The sequence below is a fragment of the Mchenga conophoros genome, linkage group LG15 (genome assembly GCF_057382185.1).
Source record: "Mchenga conophoros isolate Kocher_MC1m ecotype Shallow Benthic linkage group LG15, M_conophoros_male_GT1.1, whole genome shotgun sequence".
NCBI classification, from domain to species: Eukaryota; Metazoa; Chordata; class Actinopteri; order Cichliformes; family Cichlidae; genus Mchenga; species Mchenga conophoros.
Window position 1 is genome coordinate 33,128,790 of NC_140540.1, and position 14,884 is coordinate 33,143,673.

Sequence of the window (14,884 nt, forward strand, 5' to 3'; positions counted from 1 at the left end):
TACCTTGGCCTCCAGGAACACCGTGAGGAATCTTGGATTTGTTTGAGGATCAAAATAAAGAAACACAAAAAGAAGACTTTGAGGGGACCATATGGATATGTCCATCAGTGTGCATATTAAACAAATATGTAGGACTGCTTTCTTCTATTTTGGCAATATCTCTAGAATTAGAAACATCCTGTCTCAGAGTGTGTATTTGTTCTTCACTCATTCTGTGTTAGCACACTAATCTGCGTTAAATCAGTGTTAACATTCCCAAGCCTGACTGGAGCAGCCCAAAAGCCATGGTGAGTTGGGGTTGACTTAAGACACAGTCTTTCATTGCTGTAGTTGTAGGTTTAAGTGACTGACTTTGGCTGAGATTGTCATCTATTTGCCTTACTGAAACAGAAATCCTAAGAGGAGTGCTGGGCAAAAATGCACAGAAGAGAAAAAAGTAGTTTGTAAAAAGCACGAGAATGAATGGAAAGTTCAACAGGCAATGAGTGGAAAGCTTTTTTGTAGTGCTGTACTCTTGTGCACAGACTTATCGATTGCATCTTGAAATGAGTCATAACCTATGTATGTGTGTCTGTGTGTAGGTGTGTGAGAAGGAGAAGTTGCTGACTGAGAGGAACCAGCTAAAGGCATGTATGGGTGAGTTGTGGGAGAACTTCTCCTGCCTGTCACAGGAGGTGTGCAGGGATGTTCAGCTCAGCCCCGAGCAGGTCCAGTCGTTACACCACTACTGTCCCATGCTGCGCCCCGCCATCTCCACTGCCAGCAACAACACTGCCCACGAGCCCAAGGCCTCCCTCAGCACCAACACCACCACCAGCATTGACCTTACCACCCACTCGGGCTCAGCCACACCAGAACCAGCCTTTCACGGTTCACCCGGGCCCTCGGAGAGCGACCGTGACGTGGCTGTCAGAAACAGGGCAGACAAAGATACAAACGGCCAAGACGCCACCAGCTTGTATACAAAGTCAGGGCCACCGGTGGAAAAATCCAACCAGACGGTAACGGTGGATTTTTGCCAGGAAATGACTGACAAATGTACAACTGACGAGCAGCCGAGGAAGGACTGTACTCAGTAGTGGTCGTTCTCTGTTTTGTTTTCTTTTTCATTATTTAATTTTGCTCTTCTGACAAACCCTCTCTCAGGGTTGTTGAGACAGTCAGCATCTGCCAGTGTTCAGTGAAAAACAAGCTTTGTTTGTATTTATATCTTTTTTGACGGTCGACACTAAAGTTGTCTTAACAACAGCAATACTGTTCTCCAGGAATTCTCCTATTACCGTGACAGAGTGGAACTTCTCACCAAACCCTTACGATGGTGCTATACTTGCCCCGGCAGCAACCTCTACAGTGGAGACTTTGTTCTTCATGTGTCACACATCACAACTCAAAGTCAAACCTCATTGGACCTAAACTGCAGCTCGCTTTGTCTCTCTGCATACCAGCAGTATGTCAGTTCCTGCCTTTGTCTTTTCCTCTTCTCTCCTTGCCACTCTGTCTCTCTCAATCTCTTCTACCTCTTTCTGTCTCACTCTGCATCTCTCTCTCTGTCTGTTTCTTCTTTCACTATATCTGAGTGACACTTTTGGTCACAGCAATTCAAACTCAGGAAGAAAAAAATCCTCTGAATGTTCAACCTAATTCATGAAAAATGAGAAAACGGCTTCTGTACACACGGAAGTTGCAAACTGTAAAATGTTCATATGCAAAAATGTCTTCAAACGTCTCTCATTTGTATTGCTGTACAGAAGAAATTTGTACAGATTGTAACCGAAAACATTCCTCCTATGCCTTCCACGTGGAATTGAAAGGAGAAAAAAAAGGCTTTTGCAGGCAGTTAAATGGCTATTTTTATTTCCCACTCATCAGCAATACCATTGTATTTGGATGTTGTACTGGTGACTTTCAAGTGCTTGTTTGGCAGAAGTGTATATAGCATGATGACTGTAACAGTGATTTTGTACAGCTAGACGCCTAGATGTTTCTTTTTCACCGGGGTTATAACAAGGGAAAAATTGTTGCTTTGCTGTTTCCTGTCCTGCCTAACGAACGAGGGGAGCGTTCTTATACTCAGGAGATCAGCTCGATACACATTTAGACACAGTACACACAGGCACGCACACATCGACACACACATTTTGAGCCCCTTGCATGTATAATTGAAGATGTGTTTTCGAGAGCGTGGCTCAGGCTGGCTCTTCTAAATCTTCGACACCTCTTTAAATGTGAAAAAAAAATCCTTGTGTTTTCTTTTTGTTTTTTAAGGAAACGTATTTGTTCCCAGAACTTTAATATATCCTATTTGTTTATACACAATGTTGTCATTTGATGATAGGAGACAGCAAAAAGCCTCTCCGATTTTTTTTTTTTTTTCAAATTTATGTTGATTACGATAAAATTGACTAATGAAAAAATGAAAAAGCATACAAACATAAATCACGCACTTTTTTCCTGGCCCCAAGTAAGGGTCTTTACTTCAGACTGCTTAAAAGTCAGAGACTGGAGCACTTAAATTGGCAAAAAATATCTATGAAGAATATGAAAATATGCCGAAGGAAGCTAATATTTCATCTTACATTTTTATTTCTTTAGAAATTGAATAAGCTAATTCAGTTCCTTTGACGTGAAAGCAGTGTGTGTGTTGTTCAGATGATTGAGTAGCAATCATATAAGATAGTAAAGTGTTTAACCTACTTGTGCATTTGTTTTAAACACCCTACTTTGTAATGTGCATGCATGCTACCTAATAGCTATAAACCTAGTTAGTTGGTTTAGCTTTTTTTTTTTTTTTTTGCTTTGTGCATTCTCTCTGGAACATTCTGCTATAAAAATGCATTTTCACATTTCTATATATAAAGAATCTGAAATATGTCAACCCTTGCTAGAGGCAGAAGTAGCAGAGCTCCACACTCCAGTGCAAAGGTTGAATGAAAATGTTCATTGCACTTTAAAGCTCCAATCCAAATTGGCACTCCCTATTAGCCTAACAGGGCTGAAGTTCATGTTTTTACTGTAGTTTCTTTCAAATGTTTCCTATAAAAAAGCTATGCTTATGTTAAAACAGATGAGTATCTAATACAGTACTTTGAAAATGAAATTCCTTAAAAGCTAAACCTTAATGTTAAACTCATTTATTAGCATAGTTGAAAAGCTGCTCTGTTGTCACAAGGGGTCACCATAGCAGGTAGCGCCGCACACAACCTCAAAGAGGATCCGTGTCTCCGGCCAGCGACCTTTCACGCAAATGTACAATCAGTAACATTATGGAGACACACAAGCTTATTTGCATTTAATAGCTTACTTGAACAAAATATACTTGTTTGAAATTTTTATGAGCCACTGATGTTCTCACGTTTTCAAGTTTTCTCTGTTGTCTAAACAGTATTGCCCTATTTTACTGCTTCCAGGCTAGCTGAAAGCCATTCAGCTGGCTTTGTCATACTAGAAACCTAATTTCCTCCATGCATGTGTGAAAATGCAATAGTTATGTAAGAAGTAAATTAAGTCATTTTAAAACTTTACTTTAAAGCTTTACATTTTTATTAATAAAACGTGTTTCTGTTTTGTTTTTGTTTGTTTTTTTCAAATAACCTGTAATACAAGATGCTAAAGAAATAGATTATAATTTTACTTAATAAAAATATGTTCCAGGTTTTAAGAATCTATAGCTAATTTGCCATCCGTAAACATTTCCTTATTAGGTTATCAAAAATTAAATAAATATTAGTGTCCATTTTATATGATCATTTGAACCTATTTAAGTGGGCCAGTAGCTTTTGATAGTGCTGTAAAAGGTATATGAAATGTATTTTATCAGGTTATACAGTGGTGCCCTCTTCCTGATTTCCTTTTTATATATGTTTGTCACAATTACACGTTTCAGCTCATCAAACAAATTTAAATATTAGACAAAGATAACACAAGATGAGATGTTTGTCCAGTCTCTTTCTTCTTATTGAATCATGAACATGTGATGGACATGTTTAATGTTGTTCTGGGTTCTTCTGTTACCTCCTGGATGAGTGCTGGGAGGTCACAGATCTGCTCTTGGAGTCATACTGGTAGGCCTGTCACTCCAGTTAATTACTGTTCCATGTTTTCTCTATTTGTGTATGATGGCTTTCACCGTAGTTACAAAGGCTTCAAAATAGCTTTGTAACCCTTAACAGACTGACAGACGTCAGTTACTTTGTTTTTCACCATTTTCTTTAGATCTTGACAGTCTTTTAGCCAGCTTCACCTTGTCAGACAGGTCTGTCAGTAATCAGGCCTGAGTGTGTTTAATGAAACTGAATTCAGCTTTTCAAAAAATGTGGTAAATCACTTTTAATTCATGATTTAAAAAGAGGGGAAATTATTTTGGATAACTTTTCTACCTCTATCAATGAAATCATCATTCAGCTTACTCAGGTTATCTTTATCTAATATTAAAATTTGTTTGATGATCTGAAACAAGTGTGACAAATATGTAAAACACTAGAAAATCAGGAAGGCTTCGACATGTTTCTAACGATTTGTTTCAATTGTTCTCCCTGTGGCTCCGTATGTTTTCTTGAGGTATTCTAGATTCCTCCTCAGTTAAAATGTGGGCATGAACTGTGAAAGCCCTTAAAGACTGGTGACCTTTTCAGGGTGTACATCACACTCACCCTCTGACAGCTAAGATGGGCTCCAGCCCTGCTGCAACAATGAATGGGCTAACCAGTTGAGAGAATGGATAGATATTCCAGTTAACAATATAAAATAAAAACACAGAAAGGGGAAGAGTAAACTGTAATAATATATCATTTGACATCAAGAAAAGTAAATAATATTAATAATTGAATTGACTAAAACATGTCATTTAAATTTGTACAACTAAAGTGATTTATTCATTTTCTTAACCTTTTTCTTTTTTCAATTTTAGAGATGACAGGAAATTCATTCATTTATTCATTTAATCGCAAAAGTCATTTCTAATGTCACTTTAATTTACTTTAGTGAACAGAATTTTAGCATGACATTTGGGGGATGTTAATATACCAAGCATAGCAATTAGCCATACTAGCCTTTTTGCTGATTTTGAGGGGTTTTTTTATTGTTTTCTACCCAAATGTTTCGAGGATTGGGGCTTTAAAGATTGCATGACATTTTTCGGAGTTCTCCCCATGACCTTTACTGATGTAAATCCTAGATGTAGTTTGAATGATGACCTTGTTTGTAAGATAATTTCTGTTTCACAGCCAGACAGAGAAAGTGTAACTGTAGTTTAAAAACCTGTTTTAAAATTGTTCAATCGTCCCTGTTTTGTACAAAGACCCACACATGCACACATATGATCACATACACGTACACGTATTGGCACAGAATGAGTGTGGAGCAATAGTGACTCCTCTACAACTGAGCTTGTTTCTTGTTTGTTGAACAGTTTATTTCTAATTTGTTCTTTTATTTGCGTGCACATATTTACTAAAGCAGAGCAGTATTTTCCCATGTTAGCATTCTGTCACATTCAAACAAGAGAACTAAAGCGAAATAATCGACATTTTGACATTTTCTACAAACATTATGCAACTCTTTTTCTAATTCTTTTGATTTGTTTAGAAACTGAGGAAACCTCTTTATATTGCTGTTTGCACACAATGAATTCAAACAGCTGTCTCATGGGAGACGATTAATTCCAATATTATCACAGAATTTCTCTGTGTTATTAATTTAACTTGACATTCCCATAGAGGGAAAATGAACGATGACACAACACTCCCCGTGCATGGTCCAAATTATGGGCATCCTCAGCAAAAATGGTGAGATAATTTAAACATCTTTATTTAACATCAACGCAGCACAGTTTGTACCATTGCTATCGCTAACACTGCTGTTTAAAATGCCACAACAACAAAAAAAAATGCTGTCTTGCCTCTACTGGTATCAACCCACACAGATGGTTTTGGTTTAATTTTGTCCAGATTTTAGTGCATGTGCTTTTCCCTGCACTCAACTATAATGGAAACAAAATTTCAGTCATTCATTGCATGATAATAATGCGATGTTAAACTCTCAAACACTGACATGTCAAACCAAAGCTATCTGTAGAATTGGGAAATGTTTTATTGTTATTTGGGTGAACCATCCCTTTAATATCTCAGGGTGCCAAGCATTTACACCTGCTCTCTGCATTGTACTGAAGCAGACTATTTTTTTTTCTTTGTTTGTTTTTACCTGCTTTGTTTGTGCATCAAACCAAAATTTCCTTCAAGCGGTTTTGATATCATTTAACCTTCAGTGCTAATTGAAACCCACACCACTCTGCCCCGCCACCTCCACAATTTAAAAACTCACACACACTTACACACACACATAGCCACTCTCTTTGATGCTCCATTGTCCAGCTAGTGGCCAACAGTCTATTTCAGCCCTCTGTGGCTAATAGCACACAATGAATTAAACTATGCAGAACAAAGGCAGATGCACAGTCGATCATTCTCTGCATGTTCACAAAAAATATGAATTAGTGCAGCTTTAAAGTGATTGAACACAAGTAAAATGAATTATGAATTTGATATTTTGCTAAATGAACTTTTCCTGTATATTTTTTACAGTCAAACAATGTGTTTATTGCCATTACATCAGTTTTTAATTATGTGCACAATTTTGCTGTTGTTGTAGCTCTTTTTGGTTGTTTTTTAATTTTGGATTTGTTTTGTTTTGGGGGTTTGTTGTCATTGCTTCTCTGAAACAAACACTGGCTTTTTAACTCCAAAGGTTGTTCTATTGAAGAATATGAACAAAAACATGCCTTTCTCACAGATTGTTCAACTTTCTTGAAAAAAATAAAAAAGGAAAAAAATTCTGGTTTCCTGGTCGAGTGCACAGGTTGAGATCACTGAGTAGAGTATAAATATAGAATATGTTTACAAATAGGTGTCATGTCACATTTGATCAATTTTTGCCATGTAAAACTTGCTCGGTTCAGTTGAACCGATTCTTGGTGTTGTGGAAGAGACAGAATGAGTTTCCTCACCTTGTCTTTAATCCAACTATTGGGATGGGTCAGCATTACATGGATACAAGTGCACCTCCAATATTTGCCTTAGAACTTGCAGAGGCCATAGTTCACATTTAAGTGAAGCGAGTGTATGCAAGGGCCTGAGCCCCCATCCCTTAGTCACCAGTGCGGACTTTCTCACACTTATCTACCTGTGAAATCCTTCATACCTCTCATAACTGGTCAATGACTGTATCAGCAAACTGCATCAGGTGTTTTTTCTACATGCTTTTTACACAGATTATATGGATTATTGTATTAGTAGGTGCATCATTTTTAATGTAATAGCTCTTAAGCTTGTAGGTGTTGTTTTTTCTCTCATTTTTCTAAATGACTGTTTTGTGTTAATATTGTCAATTTGAAATTACTGTCATTTGCTTATTCTCTACTAAGAGTTCTTACCTAATTTTAAATGCTACATGACCCTAATTAATTAAATGACTTAATAACCATTGTAAATACGGTATTGTGAGAACCCCATTTTCATTCATTTCTATTGCTAGTGTTATATAAATGATTTTTTTTTGTCTAGACACCATTTCTCTTTAAGAAATAAAGAAACATGCATATCATGTGTTGTGCTTTGTTTTTCTCTGTTTTTGGTCAACATTTGAGGTAAATGTCTCCTTACCTTTAATTATTCCACTCAACAATCTTTGTGTTTAAGCCTTTTCACTTAAAAAACACATTTAAATTACTTTAGCTGATAGTATGCATACATCTACTGCTAACATTTTTATATGCTACTTTAACACCAGCAGATTTGGGCACTGATCAAAAAAAAAAAAAAAAGGTAAATCTGCATGCTGTGGCGACTGTAACTTAACTTTAAATTCAGTTTTAGCTAAACAGTGCCTGTGTGTGTGTGTGTGTGTGCGCGCGTGTGCGTGCGTGCGTGCGTGTGTGTGTGTGTGTGTGTATGTGTGTGTGTGTGTGTGTGTAAATTCCCCACTCGTCCTGTGGGCAGTCTTCATCCTTCAAGCTCAGGTCCTCTGTTGTGCAGATCTCAGATATCATTTGTGGGATCTGCTGTAGCTGCTCACCCAGTTTGGGGCTTAAAGCCCTGACTGCAATCATTACCATGGGGACTATTGTTGCCTTCGACTTCCACACCTTATTTAGCACTTTTCTCTGGCCTTTGTATTTTGCTATTGTCTTGTGGTACTTTGTTCTAATGTTGCTATCACTTGTTATAGCTACATCTGTCACTGTGCCCATATCCCTCTGCTTGTCCACCACTACTATGTCCAGTTGGTTAGCCATCACCAGTTTGTCTGTCTGTATCTGGAGGTCCCACAGGATCTTAGCTCCATCATTCTCAACCACCCTAGAGAGCGTATCTTATTTTGACCTTGGGACTTCCAGGCACAGATGTTCCTGTATACTATGATAGACAGCTTTTATGGTGCTCCATGTATGCCCTGCCTGCTAGCATTGCACTTGCACTCAGCTGTTATATGCTTGATTGTCGCAGAAGCATCTTTATACATCCAGTACTGCCATGATTGGTGTCACAATGATCTTTCTTGTTTCATCCTGGATAGTCGTTCTGACACTCACTAGTACTGTACTGTAAGCCTCCTTCTTTCCGCTTACAGTACAGTCTCAGGATACTGGTATAGGAGTGAAACCCTCCATAGTAAGGAGCTTCCTTCTCTTGATGTCAGTGGTTTCTATCTCCTCCTTTTGCCATCCCAGCAGGGTATCTGATTATTATTAATCAGATTCAATTATTAGGCCCCTCTACTATGGAACTAGATGGGAGGTGTATACAAGAGTATGTAAAAACAATAATCAAAATACACATTCCATGGTTTCAAAAAATGATATGTAGCCAGCTAGCTAACTAGACAACTAGTAGTTTATTATAACATTTTTAAAATGTGTGGTATGCATTCACAAGGAGATATGGGAACCTAAACAACACAAAGTTCAAAGAATGTATTTTTCTCTCGCAGATGGTAGTGGTACCACGTGATACTATATCTTCAACAGTGACAGGCAATATTTTTTAGCTTCACTTTTGCTTTGTACACAATTATATAATACTAATAATAAGCCATAAACACCAATTCCAAGAATTCTTTCTCTTTTTTGCAGTTTCAGATTTCCCTATTTCCTGTTTATTCTGACAAATATCTTCGAAGACTTTTAAACTGATTTGATAAATACGTGCTTTGACACAAATAGCATTTGAATTCATGCCTGACTTCTCCAAATTCTCCAAAACTACCCACAAAGTAGCTCACAATTTATAGACAGAGCAGATAAAATAAGTACTGAATATGTCATTAATTTTCTAAGTAATTGTATCTCTAAAGGTACTATTGATATGAAATTCCTACTAGATGGCAGTAACAACCCACCAATTCCACACATACAAAGAACTCAGACCACGTGTTGATAAATTAGTGGTAATAATGAGAAATGATGCTGTGAAAATGTATTGAACACGCGGCTGAAATGAATTTAATACCTCTTACAAAAGCTGTTGGTGGTGATGACAGCTTCAAAATGCCTCCTGTATGGAGCAACTAGTTGCATGTATTGCTCAGGTGTGATTCTGGTCCATTTGTCCACACAGTCTTCAAATCCTAAACCAGACCGTTTGAAATAATGATACCTGCTGTTTCAAGTAGTCCTTGGACAACTTTTTTGATCATTCTTTTCATTCTTCTAGTAAATGGATTGGCACTTTTTCTACACTATCTGAGAACTCAAAGGGCTTTACACAACTTGCTTAATTCACGCATTCACACCAGCACTTTTTTCTTTGCTCTTTTTGTCTAACATGCACACGCATTCATGCTCCGATGCATCAGAGAACAACTTGGGGTTAGTATCTTGCATTTTTCCCAAGGATATTTGGCATGCAAACTGGAGGGATCAAACCACTAATCATCTGTTTAGCAGATTACACAGCAGATGGCCGCCCCTCCCTGAGCCTGGTTCTGCCGGAGGTTTCTTCCTGTTAAAAAGGAGTTTTTCCTTCCCACTGTCGCCAAAGTGCTTGCTCATAGGGGGTCACGTGATTGATGGGTTTTTCCCTGTATGTACAATTGTAGGACCTACCTTACAATATAAAGCGCCTTGAGGCAACTGTTGTGATTTGGCACTGTATAAATAAAACTGAATTTAATTGAGTTCAGATGACTTGGTTTACTGCCTGAGCTACATTCACCTTCTGTCTCAAATCTTGAGGGAAGCACTTGGTAGCGGCCGGTTTGTGGTGACATTTGTTCTTTCCTCTTTCAAACTATGCCCCCAACAGTGCTCACTGGAACCTTCAGTAATTTAGTAGTTTCTTTAGTAATTTCTTCTGTAACCAGTGTCATCAGTATCATCAGTTACCCATCATGAGATGCTTCTTGTGTGACATCTTGGTAATGAGACACCTTTTTTTAGGCCATTAGTTGGAACTGAAGTGGCAGGATTGCTTTCAGCTGGTGCCATGACTCTCCATGCCTTTTTGCTTTCTTCATGCATTCAGTACTTTCTCCCAATGCCATTTTTTCATTTTCACACATAGCTTAATTTCTGGACATCTATGATTTGATTTCTCGCATGAGTGGATTGGATGGGTAGTTACCGACATCTGGTGATGTCAACAAACCTTTTGAAATAGATTTATTTAGAAACGTCAGTATTGACGTTTTCAATACTTCTTTTATCTGGTGTAAACTTATAATCAAACAGTTGATAGGAATAGCAATCACACATTACATAAAGCAAATTAAGTGTCTCTTGGATGTGGAAAATAACTAAATTATTCATGCAGAAAACATACTGTATAAGCACACTGTGGACATATAATGTTGCTGCAGAGAAACAGGATGAGACTCGGTTTGAAATCAGGCTCCTTTGGCTAATTTAGAACTCCCATTGGCACTCGTTTGGTCCCAGAACTGTACTTTATAGTTTACTTTTTCATGATTGAAGACAGCTCCAGAATCATGCTCTGAAAAGGGAAAAAAATAGGTACAATGTATAGTTATTATTCTTGTCATAGTCATGATGACACGTTTATGTTTTGTTTTCTAACCTCAAGTAGTATATAGTAAATAGTAATGTTTGACTTTCTGCTAATATCTCAAGACTATCTTGTCTTGAACAGTATTAGAAAAATATATGATAGTGAGAAAATGTCTGTAAACAAGCTTGACCTTTGTTGTGGTTGAAACTGACAGGTTACTTATTTATTTTATTTTATATTACTCAATTCATAATGATCACTGGAATTAATGAAATAAAAAGGGTTTTCAACTGAGTTTATTCAAGTAAAGTTGATTGCTATCACTGACAACAGATTTCACCAAGGAAGGGAGGAACTGAGAATGATGTTGATTATTAAGCAGCAGGAAATGTAAAGTAGTTGTGGGCCAGCTAATGAGATTTTCCAACTGGATATGTAAAAGGGTATGAACTGGACTGGCACTGAGATCATCTGATCAGCTGAGCTTTACATTGTAGATGTAGCTGCATTTGATTTTCAATATTTATGTTTACTTTTTGACAGAATGAAATTAAAAAATATATCTATGTGACTGGGTGTGGTTTGTGGCTCAGCTGCAGGAGAGGGGTGGAGCGATGGGTTTGGGGTGTGGTGTCATGGGAGGCTGACCCACACAGCCTCCCCGGGTTGCCGTGACCTGACGGGTGTGTGTGGTGTGAAGCAACAAAGGTAGCTGGAAGGCTGCTCTAATAAAAGCAATGGAAAACACCGCTTGACTTGCAACGCTGTGGACTTCAGGAACTTCTCATTACAATCTATGGTAAATTTTTTCTTTGGTCATAACTCCATCTTACAACATCATTCGGACTAATTACACTTGAATTGACAAAAAAAGTGGAGTTGGAGGGAATTTAAGGTAGCTTGACTTGTTTAGACAACAAACAAACAGTGTATCTATAACCAAATCTTTCAACAAACAAGTACACGCTAAATCACACATATGAGACTATAAGCCTTTATTAATAGCCAAAAAGAGACATTAGCTTACCATGGACATCCTCCTCCCTCCAGCTGGAGGTGGTGGAGACACCACTGGACTCTCCCCCTCGCTAAGATGCTGGGATGCATTGTCCGTTCCACTCTGACAGTCTCCACTGTCAGACGGACTGGCCAGCTTGCCCTCCGACAGTCCTCTGGACATAAAACTGCATTTTCTGGCTGTGGGATAGTGTTCACTCTCCGGAGAATCACTCATATCGCTGAGCTCCTTACATACACTCACTCTGCTCTGCTTCCTCTGTGGGTTTCTAAGGGCTGCTGGGATTTCCATGTGGCCGGCCGTCAGTGTAGGTCGAGGCCCCACATAGTGTGGTTTACCAGAACCATGGGGTCCATTTGAGTCATCGCTGCTGCATGACGGTTTGCGATTTTCCAGAGTGTAACGTCGTTCCATGACACCCAGCTGGTGCAGACCTTGGATTTCAGCTTGGCTGGGGCGGCAGGAGATGCTGTGACCTTCGATACTCTGAGGGGCCACTAAGGCCAAATTCAAAGGCTGACTCTCTCCGTGAGTTTCAGGCACAGCAGAGCAGGTCATCTGCGTGAGCTGGATTAATCTCTGTGGTGAGGAATTTGAGAGCACACAGATCTGCTGCACCATGGAGTTCTTCTTTGACCTGCACATACTCTCATCATCCCCATATTTATATCCATACAAGATTTGTTTAATCTTCTTCACCCCCAAATGGGAAATCTCTAGGAGATTGAGGAATAAAGAAACTCCGGCAATAACCAGCATGAAAACCATGAAAATGTTCTTCTCTGTCGGTCGTGACACAAAACAATCAACGCTGTTAGGGCAAGGCATCCTTTCACATTTGTAGAGTGCAGACAGTCCAATCCCATACAGAGCAAACTGTCCTATAATGAAACCCACCTCCACTACAGATCTGGTCAAAATATGGAAAACATATGTACGCAGCAAAGAGCCCCTGAGAGGAGCTTTCCTTACTTTCTTCTGTTCATCTAATTTCCTGAGCTCTTTCTCAATTCTTTTATGGTCATCCAGGACGGGATCTGTACCTTCCAGCTCAGCTTTCAGACACGCTTTCTTCCTGTGTCTCTCCTTCTCAAGGGTCCTCAAATGATACAAGGCGTGACCCATGTAGACCAGAGAGGGTGAGGATACAAAGATAATTTGCAGGACCCAGTAGCGGATGAGAGAGATGGGAAAAGCTTGGTCGTAACAGACAGTCTTGCAGCCAGGTTGCTCTGTGTTACAAACAAACTCGCTCTGTTCATCATCCCAGACATCCTCAGCTGCGACGCCGAGCACAAGCATCCGGAAAATGAAGAGGATTGTGAGCCATATCTTCCCAACGATGGTGGAATGAATGTGGACCTCTTCTAAAATACTCCCTAATAGATTCCAGTCCCCCATCTTCTGTCATATTAATATTACCTGTGAACAAAAGAAAACTTTGTAGTTTGCAGGTCTTTCTACAAATTTAAATCATGCAGCAAAATGTACTTTACTTACATATTTTCTAGAGTCCTCGTCCCTGTGTGTTTTGGCATAAGGCCATTAATCAAATTGTAGATTCGAGTGTGGTGTAAGTGTGATATTTTAATCCCTTGGAGACAGACAACACCCTACTGTGCAGTCTGACTGACACTATTTTAAAGCTGGAAAGTAGGTCGGTTTGAAGCTATTGATCCATCAGTACCATGACCTTATAATGCCCTGAGGTTAGGTTCATCCTGCCACTTTTATCAGGACACTAAACTAGAAATAGCACCAACTCAGATGCCAATACACAGCTCTGGACAATGTTTTCAGACTCATTACTTCTAATCTTCATGCAACCTTTTTCTAAATCTTGAACTCTAGGTTTTTGATAGTTTCAGGTTTTATGCAGTGAATGAAATGTGCCAGCATGCATGTCTTCAATAATCTTTCATCTTTGTTGTAACTGTTTTTATACTGTTTGTATAGTGTGCTAGCTAAGGAGCTAGCACACTGTCAGTTACACTATCACACCTTTTCACACAGGGCTCTGCGGGTTCCATAATAAACACTCTCATTTAGAAGCTGCATTTTTTGTGTTGTATTATCTTTCTCTAACATTTAGATTTGTTTGATGATCTGAAACATTTCCGCGTGACAAACATACAAAAAAATAGGAAATGAGGAAAGGCGAAAACACTTTTTCACACCACTGTAACGCGATGTGGAATTTTATTATTACTTAAAAGGACAAGATTGCAGTGGTAAAGTGGACAGAACAGAAATAACATAGTGCTAACAGAACTATCATCTGCATAGATAACATGTTAACGCAAACCTAGACTACAATCCAGAAGAGTCTTTGTTTGTATTCAGAAGGATAGGGATTTGTGTTGGTATGTGCCCAACGTTTATATTGTTAACTGGTAATTATGGGAGAGTGCGCCATTTTAGGAGTAACGAGAAAGTAAGTAGCAGTAACACAAATTACTTTCTCTTGCGAGTAATTTAAGTAATATATTGCATTACTTTACTGAAGTGGAGCTCGTCAATACTGAGAGGTTGCTGTTGTTGAGAGTTCATATTATTCCATAGGCCTGTGCAACCAGTGACATGAAAACGTTGAATGTGTAAATGAGTCTTACCTGATACAGAAATGGTAATTAAATATTTTGGAGTTCAGCGTGTCAAAATCAATGAATTATTAAATATTTTATGATTACATTTTAAACTTTGCTTTCTGTTTTTCTCATAAATTCTCCCCAATAGAACAAAACTGATGTCTTGAGTTGAGCTGGTCAAATTCCTTTAGAAACATCATATTTTACTGGGGAAATGCAAAAAAAGTTTGTCTGGCAGCACAAATGAACCAGCTGCTAACAGATGAGACAGTCTCAGGATC

The 14,884-nt window shown here is 38.5% G+C and overlaps 2 protein-coding genes across 3 annotated transcripts in view; one reads left to right on the top strand and one right to left on the bottom strand.

Moving 5' to 3' along the window:
• bach2b (BACH transcriptional regulator 2b) overlaps positions 1-7,596 on the top strand; it is a 100,453-nt gene extending 92,857 nt beyond the window's left edge. For both annotated transcript variants that reach the window (XM_085247479.1, XM_085247480.1), the window contains one exon: positions 582-7,596. In XM_085247479.1, coding sequence (XP_085103605.1) covers positions 582-1,079 — 498 coding nt within the window. In that variant the 3' untranslated portion in view covers positions 1,080-7,596. The remainder of the gene's footprint in view (positions 1-581) is intronic.
• Positions 7,597-8,777: 1,181 nt separating this feature from the next.
• Positions 8,778-13,650, bottom strand: gja10b (gap junction protein alpha 10 b). Its single transcript, XM_085247481.1, has 3 exons — positions 13,516-13,650; positions 12,025-13,437; positions 8,778-10,982 (listed from the first exon to the last, which is right to left on the bottom strand). Exons 2-3 carry the CDS (start codon positions 13,414-13,416, stop codon positions 10,944-10,946), a joined length of 1,431 nt encoding a protein of 476 aa, XP_085103607.1. The 5' UTR covers positions 13,417-13,437; positions 13,516-13,650; the 3' UTR covers positions 8,778-10,943.
• Positions 13,651-14,884: the final 1,234 nt, after the last annotated feature.